We start from the raw sequence: 18,332 nt of genomic DNA on the forward strand, positions 1-18,332 counted from the left end.
ATTGGCCATGGCATGAAAACCACACAAATTCCTAAAGACTTCCTATGCGTCTCTTGTGCTAAAGGAAAACTGATAACTAAGCCATCTTACCTGAAAGTAAAGGCTGAGTCCCCGAGTTTCCTGCAGAGACTTCAGGGTGATATCTGTGGTCCAATCAACCCCCTATCAGGGCCCTTCAGATATTTTATGGTTCTTATAGATGCTTCTACTAAGTGGAGCCACGTGTGCCTGTTGTCCACGCGGAACCACGCATTTGCAAAATTTATTGCCCAAATTATCCGTTTGCGTGCGAGCTTCCCGGAGAACCGCATTCAGTCAATCAGGATGGATAATACCGGAGAGTTTACCTCAAAGGCCTTTAATGACTATTGTCTTGCTTTGGGCATAAATGTAGAGCATTCTGTACCGCATGTCCATACACAGAATGGACTTGCTGAGTCGTTAATTAAAAGAATAAAATCCATAGCCAGACCACTTCTACAAGATAGCAAACTCCCGACCAGTTGTTGGGGACACGCAGTTTTGCACGCTGCGGCCTTAATCCAATATAGACCATCTGCTTACCACTCTGCTTCTCCCCACCAGTTAACGCGTGGTCAACAACCAGTGGTTTCCCATCTGCGAAAATCCGGCTGTGCTGTATACGTGCCGATATCACCACCCCAGCGTACATCTATGGGACCTCATCGGAAGTTGGGAATCTATGTTGGTTATGAATCTCTGTCCATAATCAAATATTTAGAGCCTAGAACCGGGGATCTGTTCACGGCTCGGTACGCTGATAGCATCTTCGATGAAGAGCATTTCCCGGCATTAGGGGGAGGATTGTACCTTAATAACAAAGAATGCCGAGAAATAGAATGGAGTGCTAGTAGCATCCAATCGCTTGACCCACGCACTAGAGAAACCGAACTTGAAGTTCAAAGAATAATACACCTGCAAAACTTAGCAAATAATCTGCCAGATGCCTTTACTGATATAAGAGGAGTGTCGAAGTCGCATATTCCTGCGGCAAATGCACCGGAGAGAGTGGAGATACCTCTGCAGGGTATGAACTCTACTCGTACTCCCCATCCTAGGAAAAGGGGGAGAAAACCAGATGATTCGGTATCAGCTAAGCGGGGACGCCTGCACAAGCAAGTTACTGAAGATAATGCAACACGCTTCCTTTCAGATGTTCCAGCAGTAACACACCTTGAAGGTGAACGTCCTAGTGCAAATGTGCGCACAAATAAAAGCACAAGGACTTCGGAACAACCGGTTTCAAATAACTTGGGAAATCACAAAGAACCAGATGATTCAGTTGAAGAAATTGCCATAAACTATGTTGAGACGGGAGAGTTATATAACCGAAAGACTACAGTTGTCGACACTGATTTTGTCTCTATGATCGTTGTTGTGATTGCTGAGGATCCTGAACCAAAGTCCATGGCAGAGTGCCAGAAGCGCTCAGATTGGGTCAAATGGAAAGAAGCAATAGAGACGGAATTGCTCTCGCTTTCAAAGAGGCAAGTATTTGGGCTTGTCGCCCGCACGCCCCCCAATGTTACCCCAGTCGGGTTCAAATGGGTGTTCGTCCGAAAGAGGGGCGCGAACAACGTGGTGGTGAGATACAAAGCGAGACTTGTAGCACAAAGGTTCACGCAGAGACCCGGCATCGATTACGATGAAACTTACTCCCCGGTAATGAGTGGCACAACATTCCGATATTTGATATCACTGGCAGCAGGTTTAAACTTAAAAATGCAGATGATGGATGTAGTGACCGCATACTTGTATGGGTCACTGGATTCGGAAATCTATATGAAGGTCCCAGATGGGCTGAGAGTTCCGGATGCCAAGTCAAATCGCAACATGTACAGTGTTAAGTTGCAGAGGGCGCTGTATGGACTTAAACAATCTGGGCGGATGTGGTACAATCGGCTCAGTGAATTCCTCCTGAAGAAGGGATACGTAAATAATCCAGATTCTCCTTGTGTATTCATTAGAAAATCCCAGAAGGGTTTTTGCATAGTTTCAGTCTATGTTGATGACTTGAATATCATTGGATATACTGAGGATATTGAGGAGGCCAGCGCCTACCTCAAGACAGAGTTTGAAATGAAAGACTTGGGAGAAACCAGGTTTTGCTTGGGCCTATAGATCGAGCATCTCCCAGAACGAATATTTGTACACCAGTCGGCCTATTGTAAAAAGGTCCTTGAGAGATTTAATATGATTAAAGCTCACCCTTTAAAGACCCCGATGGTCGTGAGATCCCTCGAAATGGATACTGACCCATTTAGACCAAAGAGCGATGACGAGAAATCGTTGGGACCTGAAGTTCCTTACCATAGCGCTATTGGAGCACTAATGTACCTTGCGAACTGCACCAGGCCTGATATTGCATTCGCGGTAAATCTACTAGCTAGATACAGTGCAGACCCAACCAGAAGACATTGGATAGGTGTTAAGACTATACTTAGATACCTCAAAGGCACTCAAGATCTTGGCCTGTTTTTTTCGAAGAATCAGGACCAGGCTATGGTGGGCTATGCTGATGCTGGATATCAGTCAGATCCCCATAATGGTATATCTCAGACTGGCTTTGTATTTCTATGTGGTGGTACTGCTGTATCCTGGAGATCGTGCAAACAGACATTAGTAACAACGTCTACTAACCACTCAGAAATAATCTCGCTATATGAAGCCGCACGAGAATGTGCCTGGCTACGACGGATGACTAACTACATCCAGAAGTCATGTGGTTATAACACCGCAAATACCCCCACCATTATCTATGAAGATAATGCTGCATGTGTTGCACAAATGGAAACGGGTTATATTAAGAGCAATATGACTAAGCATATCTGTCCTAAGTATTTTTATCCTCATGAACTCCAGAACGAGGGTGAGGTAAAAATCCTGCAAGTCGAGTCTTGTGATAATCTGGCTGATTTATTCACTAAATCCTTACCTGCAGTTACATTCAGAAAATGTGTACGAGGTATAGGGATGAGGCATTTGAGAGACCTGCAGGGTTCAGGGGGAGATCACCTCTGAACTTCAGTCCTTACGATTCGACCTGAAGATCGTATATTATACACCTTGAAGGTTATAGTTGTCCTGAAGACACCTGTTGTACTCTTTTTCCCATTGTGAGTTTTCCTGAAGTTTCTCACAAATGGTTTTTAACGAGGCAACAAGTGCAATACATCGAGTGGCACTATGCTCTCTTTCTCCATTTTTTCCCACTGGGTTTTTCGGAGTTTTTGACGAGACATAAGTCGTCACGGTATTCGTCCAAGGGGGAGTGTTGAGAAACCCTAAAAGGGGTTTAATGGGCTAATACCGAAACTGCCCTTAGGGGGTACACAAGTTATATATATGTATCCATATCCCTCATAATAAAGATAGAAAGAGCTTCCATCCACTGTGTCTCTTGTTCCTCTCTGTGTTGGGTTACTGGGAAGGGAGCGGGCTTCTACAACTTCTCACGTCCCTACTGCTGTTGGGAGGGTTCGGAGTCCGGATCGGGGATCTGCGACAACTACGTTGTTTAACAATTACCATACTAATCTTGCATAAATATCACCACAAAGTGCTCTCCAGAAGCACAAGAGAGTTCTCATTTGAAATCTCTAAAACTGTAGATTAATCTAAACTTAACTAATATATTGCATTATCTCTTCAGATCCTATCTCCAGAAAAAGAAACGAAACTGATTATTATTTATAAGGCCAAAAAGATCTTATTTGGTCCAGAGCTAATTCTACTCGCTAGACCGCTTGTCCCTTCGCGGGCCGTCAGCCCTAGCCTGGGCCAAGGCCCCACGCGCCTGGCCATCCCACCGCAGGCCGCGTCGGGCCGCTGCCCGCCGCACGCCCACTAGGCCGTCCCAGCCGGTGTGAGCGCCGGCGCCTTGCTGGCTTCGGCCACCAGCCGGCACCCAGCCTGGTGGACCGGCCTCCTCACGCCAGTGGTTGGGCCACTCGAGCCGTGCGACCAACCAAGCAGGCCGCTTAGCTGCTAGCTGGGCCGGTCGGCTGGCAGCACCGTTTTCTTCTTCTTCTTCTTCTGCTTTTTTTTTTCTTTTCCTTTTCTTGCACTTTCATGAAAGTATTCAACGTATGCAACCATCAAATGCCCCAATATTTGGTCCGAACACCCCGCTCAAAAATCTCTCTAAATTTATTTCAGATACCAATTTTTTTACCTCAGTCCCCACCCAAATTTAGTATGGAAAACTAGTTTACATTATTGCCAACCATGTTTCATCTCAACTAATCCATACAAACGAGTACGAGCACAAGTTCACGCCTTGACTCAAGGTTAATCCTTGCAATACCACTCACACGGATGTGTTACTTTAGTATCAAACCACTTGTTTGATCGCATGCACATCTTACATCAATATCAAAACCACATATATAATCACACATGTATAACGACCAAAAATATATTAATCAATACCAAGCCATGTCAACCTAACATGATGTTTCATCACACACGATCACAATCTCTCCATGATGAAAGCATTGACAACACCACACAAACATTGTAGTTGACATTCATTTTTCAAATAAAAATACTTGAGATTAAAATCCAAAAGCAAAGGGGGAAAGATCATCAACAAAACATCCAAAAAAAATCTCCCCCTAAAATAGTAAATGTGTAATGTTGTGCGATGTATGTAAAAAATTGTCCATCTTTGACATAAATTCATTAAGAATACAAAAGAGTTAAACTTCCTTCTTTTCACACACTTTTTAATAATGATGAGCATCATAATTAATCTACATATGTAACAAATACTCATCCAAATCATTCTAAAATATATTGTCACTTTCACATCCATACACACATGATTTCATCAAAGTATAACTGAAATCTAAATGCAACTAGCAATTTATTTAATACACAATATTTTTTTCTCAACTAACTTAAAACTTGCATATATTAAATATTTTATATACCTTATGTCCTTGAAAACTGATTGATTTCATTTTTATATGTGTATGCGCGCATATGTGTTAAATGTCCACCAATATAAAGTTGTAAAGGTATATAATAAAAAGCCTCTAGACACTGTAGTATGGGTTGGTGGCTTTAACAAGTACTAAAAGGTCCCCTGAGGACATATGCCTATGGGCCTGTTTGGTTCAGCTTTTTTCTGGCCAGCTTTTCCGAGAATCTAGCTGTGGGGGAGAATCTAGCTGTGTAGAGAATCTGAGTATCATTACGATTACGTGCGGACAAAGATAAAGTTGTGCATGGGGCTCAGGATCTGTAAAATGATGGATTACTACTATTACGATGACTCAACCGATTATATGTTTATGTTGATTTTGAATGGTTTTTACACAAAAGAATTTTATAGAAGTTGACTGAAAAACTGAGTGTTTGGCAGTCCACAACAGCTTTTGGTGGCCAGAAGCTGCGAAAAGCCGAAACAAACAGGGGCTATGTAACTAGTGCCAGAGTCCCTTTAGTAAATTCGAGTCATGAACCAGAACTAAATATCACTCTTTACTATCGGACCGTGCAACTGAGACTAAAAATTGACATCTTTAATCTTGATTGTCCAATATTGGTTAGGAATCCGGTAGTCAGATTAGTCTTTCTAGAGTAGTGGCATGTCTTGAGAGCTTGGAGAAAACATAATATTAATTGGTAGATGTGCGGAGACTATCTCCCTTTAGTGTCTTTTTTCTAGCTCTGACTCCATCATGTTAGACAGATTTTAGGTTTAGATGGTAGCTAGCGACTTCGATAGCATGCCGTCTTTTTATTCAGCTAATGAAAAAAAATGATCGAATGGACTTAATGAGACTACAACGTTGCTGAAGAACATAAGGTCGCCTTCAGATACAGAACCAGAAGGAGAAGAAGATCCATCGACAGGGCTGCCTCTTCCAAGTATCTTCAAGAGTTCCTTTTTGTCAGAAACGGGTCTTTGATTTATTGTTTAGTGTCGCTTTCTATTGTTTTCCATCTTTCAATAGTCCTTTTTTATTATTTTTTTAGACAGCGGGAATTTCAAAGGAAAGAATGATTATATTTAAAGATCTATTTAGAGAACTGCTGAAGGGTTTTCTTTACTAAAGTTTATATTTCTATAGGTTAGAGAAAAAAAAGTATAACAAGATTTTTGGAGCCGCTCTCTCCAACACTCCTGTCTTGTCGGTTTCACCTGGGGTCTCGTTTTCTGCTAAAAAAATAGCGCTGGTATCGCTCTCGAAGAAAACTCAACATGCTGTGAGGTGATGACGTTGTGGTGTTCTCGGATCGAGCGCAGACACTGCCCACGGCCACACATCTGAACCGAACGCGATGGTTGAGGCCCCGCCGCCCGCCGGTGGATAGCGTGGCTGTGGTTATGCTGCCCTGTGGCCTATGGGCTGTGGCCGGCGGCGGCCGGCGCGCGGGAGTTTCCTGGAAGGGCGCAGCGCAGGTCGCGGGTGCGGTCAGCGTCCGGGCCCGGTGGCAGCACAAGTGCACAACGACGGAGCGGCGTCAACACGCGCCGAAAATCCTGGCCGGTCGGGGCCCCTGCTCGTGTAATTTTCATGCACTTGCAGCGGCCCAAGCGAGATGCCGCATCCGGGCCGTCAAGATTTGGGGCAGTGCGTGGTCTTTGTGCTCGCTTGATGGCTGATGCCCGCGACGCGACGCGTGCGGCTCAAGCGTGGATCCCAAAAATGTTGCTTAGCGACGCCGCCAAGGTTGACATTACAACAACAACAAAAAAGGTTACATGGATTAAAGATTCTCTGAATCCATTTTTATTTAACAAAAATGAAGAGTAGACCAATTCAAAGTTAAACTAATATTAAGACGAAGATCTGCTTATGTGATACGAAGACACTCCAGCAAGCCTGATAAAAAGGAAAATGGGTTTAATTATCCAGTTCTGTGGCCATCGCGTTCCAGACAGCCTCCTGGACTATGTACGCCAGATCCTCACGGCTAATTGTTTGTCGGTGGCTATCAATTAGCTGGTAGTACATAATTAGCTAGCAACAATTAGCCAGAGTATATTTGGAGTTAATGGGCAAATTAGCAACAATCTGTACACGATCTATTAGCACCATTTAGCAAGATTAAATAGTTAATGGGCAAATAATTTATCAAATATCTGATTAATAATTAGTCAATTTATTAGCCAGTTTGTTTGGAGATCAAGATGCTAAAATTAGCATGCAAACTATTTGCCAAATGAATCCAAACAGGGCGGCCATAGTACATAGATTCAACCGAAGAAAACCCCCCATCATTTTCATCACCTAAATTTCAACGGACTGAATTTGGCACAGGTTTTCTTGCACTCCGTCAGCCTCATTGCTGGCTCGACGTAGAGTCACGAGACGCCATCTCGCGACCTAGCTAGCAACTTACTTAGGCATCTTGCATTCTTGCTTATCAGATGAGTCTCCCATGCTACTAATCAGTAACCAATACTGGAATGTGGCCGTCAAAGCCATACATACACACGAAGATGCTTTGATATACGAATGCTGCAGTCAGCCATACTGCCCCCGCCAAAGTCTGAAAGCGTAGGAGCCATGTGCGTGCGCGTGATTGAATTCAGGGATCAGCTGTCCCTCTCATCAAAGAAAAAGGAAAGACATCGTATGGCATGCATCTTGGCTGTTCAGCTCCTAGAAACCGGCCCATATGGTTCCGGACTTCCGGCTCAGAGCTTGTTCGATTTGGAGTGGATTGAGGGGGAATAGAGGGGATTAAATCCCCTCCTATACAAATTTGTATAGGAGGGGATTTAATCCCCTCCAATCTCTGTCAATCCACTCTTAACCGAACAAGCCCTCGTTGGGACGTCACTGCGACGCATCGTTCGTTGTTCGTGGTTCTCAATCACGCGACAGGAAAACCGGTATGACAGCGTCACGTCTGACATCAGCTGGAGCGCAGTCTGAGTGATACGTTGAAACTCCCGGACTCCTCCAGGCACGCACCGTGGTCATCGTTTCTTTCAAATCTGTACAACTGACCGGAGGAACGGGACGGTAGACTTTCTACATTGACTTTCAGCAGTACCCAATGCGCATATATATGAGGTCCTTTTATAGACTGTTGTTATTTTGTTCATGGCGGTTTTTTTTTTCTCTGACTTTTTTTTGGGGGGTGTTTCGTGCTTAATTGGGTTAAGCTTGCTTGACCACTAGATTTCACGCGAACTGACCATTCAGGCATCATGGAACTGAAAAGGGTGTACATGCTATATATCAATAGACATAGGAGTTCTTAGCGCCAAAACGATAACATAATAATTAAATGAAAGTTTCGGCCATATACATAAAACGTATATATAACGAGAGAAGACGATCGCTATATACAACGGACTATATACACGGATGGACATGAACCGAAGAAAAATCTCGTCATTTCGTCACTCGAGGACGCGAAATTCCAACGGATTGAATTTGGTACACGCACAGGGTTTCTTGCATTCCATCAGCCTCATTTTAGCTCGACGTAGACTCGCGAGGCGCTAGCTAGCAACTAGGCATCTTGCTTATCAGACGACTCTCCCATATATGCTAATCAAGACCGGAATGTGGCCGTCAAAGCCTGCGGCAGGCTGCGAGCATATCCATGGGCGTATACACACACACGAAGATGCTATGATATATGCTTCAGTCAGTCATGCTGCCCCCAACGTAGCAGCCAGCCAGCCATGTGCGTCTGCGCGTGCTTGATTTGAATTCAGGGATCAGCCGTGCGTCGTTCCCAATCACGCGACAGGAATTAACCGGCATGCGCGCGCCATAGCGTCACGTCTGACATCAGCTGGAGCCGCAGTCGTAGCGATACGTTGAAACTCCTCATAATAAGCCGCCAGCGCCAGGCACGGCACCGTGGTCGTCGGGTTCCTCTCAGACAACTGACCGGAGGACTGGGGACGGTGGAATTATCCATTGAATTTCAGCCCATACCCAATGCGCATATGAGAACCCTTCTATTGTTGTATGTTTTGTTCATGGCTCATTTTTTTTTCCTCTGACTTTCAGCGGTACCCAATAATTAATTTATGTGTTTTATATATATATATATATATATATATATACATATATATATATATATATATATATTGTATATTAGGAGCCATGTGCTTCCTTTAGTTATTGGAAGCCCAGGCCAGACAGTGCAATCCGGTCGAGCCGGACCAGGTCCAGACGTCTATAAAAGAAAATCCGTAGTGCTAGGGATCAGTTTTTACGCCCCATCTCGATTCATTAGCGGCGGTTGCCAGGCCGGCGGTGGCGGCGGTTCCCAGGCCGACGGTGGCGGCCCCCGATCCAGAGGGCGAGCGGCGGCGGCAGCGCCCTTATGCGGTGGCGGCGGTTTCCAGGCCGGCGGTGGCGGCCCCCGATCCAGAGGGCGAGCGGCGGCAGCGCCCTTGTGTGGTGGCGGCGATTCCCAGGCCGGTGGCCGCAACTCCATTACCTCGACGCGCGGTGGCGGAGGTTCCTCGATCCGCAGCGAGGCTCTTGTGCAGGCAAGCGGCGACATCCCGAAGCCCCGAGGAGGCGGCACTTCCAAGGCCGGTGAGCAAGCGACGCCCGTCGACGTGCGAGTAGCGACGGCGACGCATGAGGCGCGATGTTCGAGCGAGCGATGTCACGGAAGGGGCGAGATGCGCGCAGCGATGATCGCGCGTGACATCCTCTGATCCGGCGCATTTTTCTTTTCGTTTATTGTGTTTTATGCCTACCACATGTATTATTTACGCTAAAAACTGTATGTTTTTATGCTTTAACACAGAGTTCGTATATCAGTTTACTGCATGCACATTTGAAAGACAATTCCTTGATTTATGTTGTTCTTAATTTGCGCGCATGCAATGGAAACTCCCACGATTTTGCCATAATTTTTGGATCTGTATAAAAATAGAAACCGCATGCATGCGGCTGCCATGTTTTTCGGATCTGTCATAAAAATAGGATCGTAATAACAACCTACTAAAGCTATCAACCTCTAATTGACTCGGTATTTACGCTTATAATTGAGTGATTTTATGCTCAAAACTTAAGGTTTTTACGCTCCACCCGGAGATGCGTCCACCAGTGAACAACATGCCAGATTTTTTACGCAGTGTAAGGAATTGCATAAATACCTAAACCGTGTAGTATAATTTGTTTCAGTATACATCATAAACTAGTTCTAATGCATTTAGTTGCATGACTGTTGAAGGGATCCTATATTTATGAAGGAAATAAAATATTAAATGCGATTTTTCGTTTCTATGCATGCAATTCATTTCCTTTCATTGCATATTCTTTCCATCATAAATTCGTGTGCATGCAGCCTGTAGCAGATTTTTACGCATTATACCGAATTGCATAATTATCTACACAGTGTAGCATATTTAGTATCAGTATATAGCATAAAATGGTCATTACGAGTTTTAGTTGCATGTCTGTTTCAGCGATCCTAAATTTATGGAGGAAATAAAGCATTTAAAATAGAAACTGCCACACATATTTTTCCTAAATTTACGCGCATGCAAGGGAACGTGATTGACTCATGCATGCATTTTGCCATAATTTTAGGATCTGTATAACCGCATGCATGCGACTGCCATGTTTTTCGGATCTGCCATAAAAATAGGATCGTAATAACAACCTACTAGAGCTATCAACCTCTCATATTGGCTCGGTATATACGCTTATAATTGAGGGATTTTATGCTCAAAACTTAAGGTTATTACGCTCCAACCCGGAGGTGCGTCCACGAGTGAACAACATGTCAGATTTTTTACGCAGTGTAACGAATTGCATAAATACCTACACCATGTAGTATAATTTGTATCAGTATATATCATAAACTAGATTTAATGTGTTTTAGCTGCATGGCTGTTGGAGGGATCTTATATTTATGAAGGAAATAAAACATTAAATACGATTTTTTGTTTCTATGCATGTAATCCATTTCCTTTCATTGCACATTATTTTTATCATAAATTCGTGTGCATGCAGCTGGTAACAGATTTTTACGCAGTATATCGAATTGCATAATTATTAACACAGTGTAGCATACTTAGTCTCAGTATATATCATAAAATGGTCCTTACGCGTCTAGCTGCATGGTTGTTGCAGCGATCCTAAATTTATGGAGGAAATAAAAGATTTTAAAAACAGAAACTGCCGCACATATCTTTCCTAAATTTATGCACATGCATTGGATCGTGTTTGACTCATGCATGCATTCCTTTTTTGCGCTAACAGACGTGGGGCAGGTGGCGCACCCGACAGCCTGTTTGGGCGCGCTGGTTGAACCAGTTTGCAGGGGTGATCGGCCTGGGCTTCCTTTAACTATTGGAAGCCCAGGGCTCCCGTTATACCTACCCTATATATATATATATATAGGGTGATGGTAATGGGAGCCCTGAGCTTCCATTAGTATGGGAAGCCCCAGTCAGGTATATCTACGCGCGCTCGATCTGGTTCTGGTTCTGGTTCTGGCTCGACCGAATTGCAGCGTAAAACGTGACCTAAAACAGCGTAAATGAGTACGAAATTTAGCGTAAATCTTATATCTGTTTTGTAACAGCAAACGGGGCCTAAAATTACGACGTAAAAATCGCATGCAGCCGATCGTGCGCGGGTTCTGGCTCGGGCGGATTCCAGCGTAAAACGTGAGCTAAAACAGCGTAAATGAGTACGAAATTTAGCGTAATTCCTATATCTGTTTTGTAACAGCAAACGGAGCCTAAAATTACGGCGTAAAAATCGTGTGCACCCGATCGTGTGCGGGTTCTGGATCGGGTGGATTTTAGCGTAAAACGTGAACCAAAACATCGTAAATAGTACAAATTTTATCGTAAATCATCGATCTGTTTCGTAACGACAAATGGGTCTCGAATTACGGCATGAAAATCGCCATAGGCGCTGTCTCGGGCGGATTTCGGCATAAAACGTGAACCAAAACAGCGTAAATGAGTATGAATTTTAGCGTAAATCATCGATTGATTTCGTAACGGCAAATGGGGACAAATTACGACGTAAAAATCGTGCGCGGGTTCTGGCTCGAGCGGATTTAAGTGTAAATCGTGAACCAAAACAGCGTAAATGACGGGTTCTGGCTCGAGCGGATTTAAGTGTAAATCGTGAACCAAAACAGCGTAAATGAGTATAAATTTTAGCGTAAATGAATAGAAATATCAGAAACAGACAAATAGATGGAAGCAGATCCATGAACTGAAATATAGGTCATAAAATCCTATTGACATTGGCATAAATATGTATACAAAATAGCATAAAAATAGGATCGCCGTCCTGCGGAACCAGCGCCTCGCATCTGGGATGCGCCACTACTTCGTGCCTAGGGGAGGATGCCGTCGTCGCTAGCGCCTAGGGAAATCCGCCGTCGCGACCGCTGGCACATCGCCGTCGTGCGCACCTCATGGGGCCGCCGCCGCGTGCGTGCCCTCGGGATCCGATGCCGCAGCGTGTCCCTAGATTCGCCGTCGCGCCACAGGAATCCGCCATCGCGAGCGTGTCCCCAGATCCGCCGTCGCGCCTCAGGGATCCGCCGTCGCGAGCGTGTCCCCAGATCCGTCGTCGCGCCACAGATGCTGGAGCGGCGGTGGCGGTGGCCATCGCAGAGACGGACGGGACAACCGCCGTTGTCACCGGGCCTAGGGTGCGCTGCCGTCGTCCGTCCGCTTCAAGAGCGCCGTCACCGCTTGCTCGCCTGCCTCGGAGCGTCGTTGTCGCTCGTTCCTGGTGGAGCGCCGCCGTCGGTCGCCTGCCTCGAGGTGACACCGCTGCTGGCCCCCAGGATCACCGCCGCTCGCACGCCCTAGAGAACCGCCGCTCGCACGCCCTAGAGAACCGCCGCCGCCGCTAAAACCTAATTCCTGGCGGCGTGGGGTGTTTTTATAGTGGTGGCGTGGGCCGGATCGTGGGCCCGATGCACGTAATATGCGCAGACTATATTTGCATAAACTGATACACACATCAGCATAACTCGTATTATATTTTGGCGTAAGCAGTTAGGTACAATAAGCCAAAAAGGGTCCGGTGCGGTCGCGCACCTGGTCGGTACGTGGTCGGGGCTTTCTATAGTTAAATAGAGCCTAGGGCTCTAAATACATATACTATATATATATATTTATCACCACTCAATAAAAACTAAGAGTTAAAATGAATACTAATTTCGGACGGAGGAAGTATTAAAGTAAGGTTCATTTACAAATATAAAATTCACAACGACAGCTGTAGCTGCAACATTGCTCGGCTTTTAGACGGTGATATGTGCATTTCTTTGAAAGGGATAGGCTACCCTCGTTTATTATCTGTCATTGTCGAGAAATTTTTACGATAGAGGCACCTTATTTTGCGAAAACCTTGCGGACTAAGGGCCTGTTTGGTTCACTACCTCAGTTGCCACACTTTGCCTAACTTTTCTGCCTAAGGTTAGTTATTCAATTCGAACGACTAACCTTAGGCAAAGTGTGGCACATTTAGCCACAAACCAAACAGGCCCTAAAACTAGAAGAACAACACTTTAAAAAGCAGATAACAACTCAGGTAGACCTTTTTTTATAATCCTTGCAAGGGTCCAAAGAATCTTGATTCGAGTAAAAGGGAGGCATACAGCGCGACCCATGGTAAAGAAATCGGAATTATGTAAATATCATGATTCTAAGAGGATGTTCGTTTGGAATTATAATATGGCCAGATTATATAATCCAACAATTTTTGAACTAACACACTTAGTAAAAAAATTGTTAGATTATATAATCTGGACAGGTTATAATCTCAAACAAACAGGCCATAAGTTCCGTTTCAGAGAAATGAAATTAGTACGAGACATCACAGCCTTTCTTTGTTAACTAAGTATTCACTTTGTAATTTTTTTATTTATCATGATTTAATTTAAAAATGAATTTGTGAACGACAAATATTCGTACGTTACTACGTATGATAGTCGTCGATTAATCATAGAAAAATTATATCCCGCCGTACGGTACACAACCAAAACCGGATGCAGCGCGATAGCCGGATCATCCACGCACGTACATATAGCCCCGTCTACATATCAAAACGGGCCCGGCTCCCCATCCCGTCACTGTCTCATTCTAGCATCGAAAGCGCGGGGAAGGGGACGGCCAGTCACAGCCATAGGGGGCGAGCTGGTCATTTCCGGGTCGCGCTGCCTTCGCACGATTGGTCGTAGCCGCGCGGACAGCAACGCGGAGGCCCGGGATTGGTGGACGCGGGAGAACCTACTTTGGCCGGCCGGAAAGGCCAAAATGTTGTCGAGGTGACGTTAAAGGGATGTTAGGCTGTCCGCTGTGACAACCTGCATGTGGTACGCTATGCGGTTGTAGAGTAAAAATCACCTGCAGTAGCATACTCCTGCATAGCCTACTCTATCCTGCATTAGGATGGATAGAGCGTCATATAAACGTGCCTTGAGACAAAGAGTTGCACCGACTTAAAAGAAGAAAAAAGACTGATCTGCCCATTATAATTTGTGTTATGATTGTAACTAATTGTAAAGGACATAAATGTAATTTTGACCGGGCTGCGTCCCGTGCCTATAAATAGGTGAACAGTAACCACATACTATTCACGCTGACTTTATTCGCTCGTGCGTCATGCTTGAAACCTTTACCTTCTGTCAAGCCGAAGATATTAATGTAATTCAATATTGTTCTCATTCGTTTGTGATGATATAATAAAGATAAGAAAAAAGACCATATGATTACTCATGTTATTTTTCATGTTTAATATGTTTTTTCCTTCATTATCGTATACTATGTTGATAAAGATACGTTCTTTATGCCCTTCGTCCGAAGATTGTTATATCCTAAGGGAAATAATATTTCGAAGGACTTTAACCATTAACCTCTTTTCTGTGTTGCCTTGTTCTGTACGGGAGCCTACTCTATCCGGTTGTCGTGCGTTACTGCAGAAGGAGGGAGAGAGAAGGCAAGCAGCTGTAGGTATAAAAAATGATGTAATATGTGATAATTGTTATAGAGTTTATGTATATAGTAAATATGACTGCATTATATTTGTATAGAGTGAAGAATCTTGCTTATAAAGATAAAATATCTCTTTTAGAGTACTCCCTCCGTTTCGTTTTAGTTGTCGCTGGATAGTGCAAAATTGAACTATCCAGCGACAACTAAAAAGAAACGGAAAAAATACTTATTTAGAGTAATATAAGTGCGAATAGTGGACGTGGAGGTTTTTTTTTTGGTTCTGGTGCGGCTGCAGCCTGCTTATCGTTGGCTCCTCACCCGCAGCCGTGGGCCCCACCGAAGAGGAAGGTGGGGGCCGACGGGCCCACACAACTGAAAGCCGTCTGCGTCGATGCGGCCATCATGGTCATGCACTGCATTCCGAATCGATTGAGACGGGTTACAGATCAATAAACAAGTTTGCCTTTGTTAGCAGACAACGATGTCTTTAGCTACGTGATCAGATTGTCTCCAGCTCTACATCTAACAGCTCCTGGGCGTATCAAACGAGAAAAAAAATAAACAAATGGGTTGTAGGAAAAAAATCTCAGCGCTCCAAAAGAACTGTTACAATTTTTTTTTATAAAAAAAAACAAACTATCGTAAAAGTGCAGTGTTTCTTTAGACATGCATACTGCAAGGTGACTGTAATAACAACGTTTCCATATTGCTGCTTTGCGCCGAACAAAAAAAAACAGCAGTAAAAGGAGGAGATTGAATCATCGATGACCCTTTTTGACGCGAAGTGAATGGATTTTCCACGCAGCGCGCGCAATGATGTTTGGTTTTCTTTTCCTTCACGGAACCATCTTTTGGTGAATCGGACGGCACCATTTATTTTTGGAAAGCCCCAATTACCCGAGCTTATTATGGGGCGCATAATTGGTGCTGCTGCCTGCTAGTGGTTGGTTGCCCACGCATCAGATTGCCCACAAAATTGTTGCTCTACCGAAAGCGGCCCCACAACCAAATTACCTGCGGCTTGTGACTACGGACGTTTGGCCATCGAGTCCCTCGCTTGTGGATTTATTTATTATTATCCAAGCATTTTATCCGCTCGTTATTCTAGCACTTTATATAAAATCAATTTCTCGATCTTGGATCTTATTCCCTGCCAAGAACGCTTGCCAAATTATATTGTTTCTAAGGTTAATAATAAGAAACACGAGACGGAAGCGAAATAATCTAATTGCAGAGCAGGGAATCGAACCGAACGAAACCACCTCGGGCCAACCAAAGCTTACCATTTCTCCCCAAGACCACGCAGCACAAACCACAAAAGCAAAACGCTTTTGAGCACAATCCCGGTTATACCCCCCATTTCAGAATATGCTCTTTTTTTTGCACTTCCAGTTTTCTTTTGTGACACCAGTTAAGTCTTCAATAATGACATATCAGTTTATGACCTGTTAGTACTGAATTTGAAATCCAACCATAGTCGATTGCGTGATAACATTTTTTTCTCCTAATGTCTCCTATATTTACTGTTTTTGATCAACTTCCATGTTTTAGCAAATTCGATATCCTATGTAATTTATTTACGATTCATCTCATCCACTTCTATGCCACATATGTCATTTTTGGTTATATTTCTACTCTCCCAATTCCTTTATAATTTCGTCACTAGATTCATTCTGCATACTGTACCAGTCTATCGTAACGGTTGCTAATTATGGTCTAATTTATTTGAGAGAGGAGGGGAAAAAGACTCATGTGACAGAGCTCCCAACAATGCTACGTAAAGGTTTATCGAGCTGAACCTTACTAGGTCTGCCAAGGAGGGCATAACCGGGATGAGAGAAAACCCCTGTTCGCTCGCGGTCCCTGTCTAGGCCGGATCCGAATATTCCCCCCTGGACATAGGTTGTGCCTCGTGTCTTTAAATAGGCCACCGCCCTTCTCCCATCGAGCCAACCCAAACAACAGAGAGAGATTTCTGAACTATGAGTGCGGAGCTGAAGAGGGACTACGAGATAGGCGCGGAGATCGGTCGTGGCCGCTTCGGGGTGGTCCACCGCTGCACGTCCCGCGCCAGCGGCGAGGCCTTCGCCGTGAAGTCCGTGGACCGGTCGCGGCTGGGCGACGACCTCGACCGCGAGCTCGCTGAGCTCGAGCCGAAGCTGGCGCAGGTCGCCGGTGCGGGCAACCCGGGCGTGGTGCAGGTGCACGCGGTGTACGAGGACGAGGCGTGGACGCACGTGGTGATGGACCTGTGCGCGGGGCCGGACCTGCTGGAGTGGGTGCGCATCCGGCGCGGCGCGCCCGTGCCGGAGCCCGTGGCGGCCGCCATCGTGGCGCAGGTGGCGCAGGCGCTCGCGCTCTGCCACCGCCGCGGGGTCGCCCACCGCGACGTCAAGCCGGACAACATCCTCATCGACGCCGCCGCCGCCGCCGCCGGGACCGACGGCGACGGCGACGGCGAGGACGAGGAGGAAGAGGGCGGCGACGGAGAGGCCGAGGCGGCGCCGCGCGCGCGCCTGGCGGACTTCGGGTCGGCGGCGTGGGTGGGCGCCGGCGGGCTCGGGCGCGCGGAGGGCCTGGTGGGGACGCCCCACTACGTGGCGCCCGAGGTGGTGGGCGGCGGCGAGTACGGCGCGAAGGCGGACGTGTGGAGCGCCGGCGTGGTGATGTACGCGCTGCTCTCGGGCGGCGCGCTCCCCTTCGGCGGCGAGAGCGCCGCGGAGGTGCTGGCGGCCGTGCTGCGGGGCAGCGCGCGCTTCCCGCCCCGGCTGTTCGGCGGGGTGTCCCCCGCGGCTAAGGACCTGATGAGGCGCATGATCTGCCGCGACGAGTGGAGGAGGTTCACCGCCGAGCAGGTCCTCGGTGAGTGTTATGTTCCCCCACAGCCTCTCTCTTGTGATCCCCACCTTGGCTTGGTAGTTAGTACAGGTTTCTAACAGATATGCCGCTCGTAATAATGCAGCTCACCCGTGGATCGTGAGCGGCGGCGGAGCCCGTGGCATGGAGCGGCCAACCTGAGGCGGCGCGCGGCATACCATACCAGCAGACCATGGCGGGCGGACGTGTATTGCCGTAGAGACACAGATACGGCAAGGAATCCCGACGTTATGTGCAGAGGTTTTGTTACGTGCGTACGGACCAGAGAAGGAGAGACGGCAGCTGCTGCCGGCTGCAGAGTAGCATCCGTAGTCGCAGACTCGGTAGCAGAGCAGAAGGATCGGCAAGAAGCTTTAGTAGGCACTAGGCAGGCATTTGGTTTTCCTCAGCCCACCGGGAGATGCTCTTTACCTATGAGCACCCAGTCCTTTTTTGGACGTGCTGGTAGCTGGATGTGTATATACACTGACCGTCTTTGTACAAACCGAGTGGTTGAATAAATAAATAAATAAATAAA

The 18,332-nt window shown here is 46.0% G+C and overlaps 1 protein-coding gene across 1 annotated transcript; it reads left to right on the plus strand.

Annotated features, from left to right (window-relative positions):
* The first annotated feature begins 16,889 nt into the window (after nucleotides 1-16,889).
* Nucleotides 16,890-18,332, plus strand: LOC606428 (phosphoenolpyruvate carboxylase kinase 3). The gene is given in 2 exon segments (NM_001112303.2): nucleotides 16,890-17,800; nucleotides 17,901-18,332. Coding segments are annotated over 2 exon segments (675 nt in total). The 5' UTR covers nucleotides 16,890-17,181; the 3' UTR covers nucleotides 17,957-18,332.

This window comes from Zea mays, chromosome 5 (genome assembly GCF_902167145.1).
Source record: "Zea mays cultivar B73 chromosome 5, Zm-B73-REFERENCE-NAM-5.0, whole genome shotgun sequence".
NCBI classification, from domain to species: domain Eukaryota; kingdom Viridiplantae; phylum Streptophyta; class Magnoliopsida; order Poales; family Poaceae; genus Zea; species Zea mays.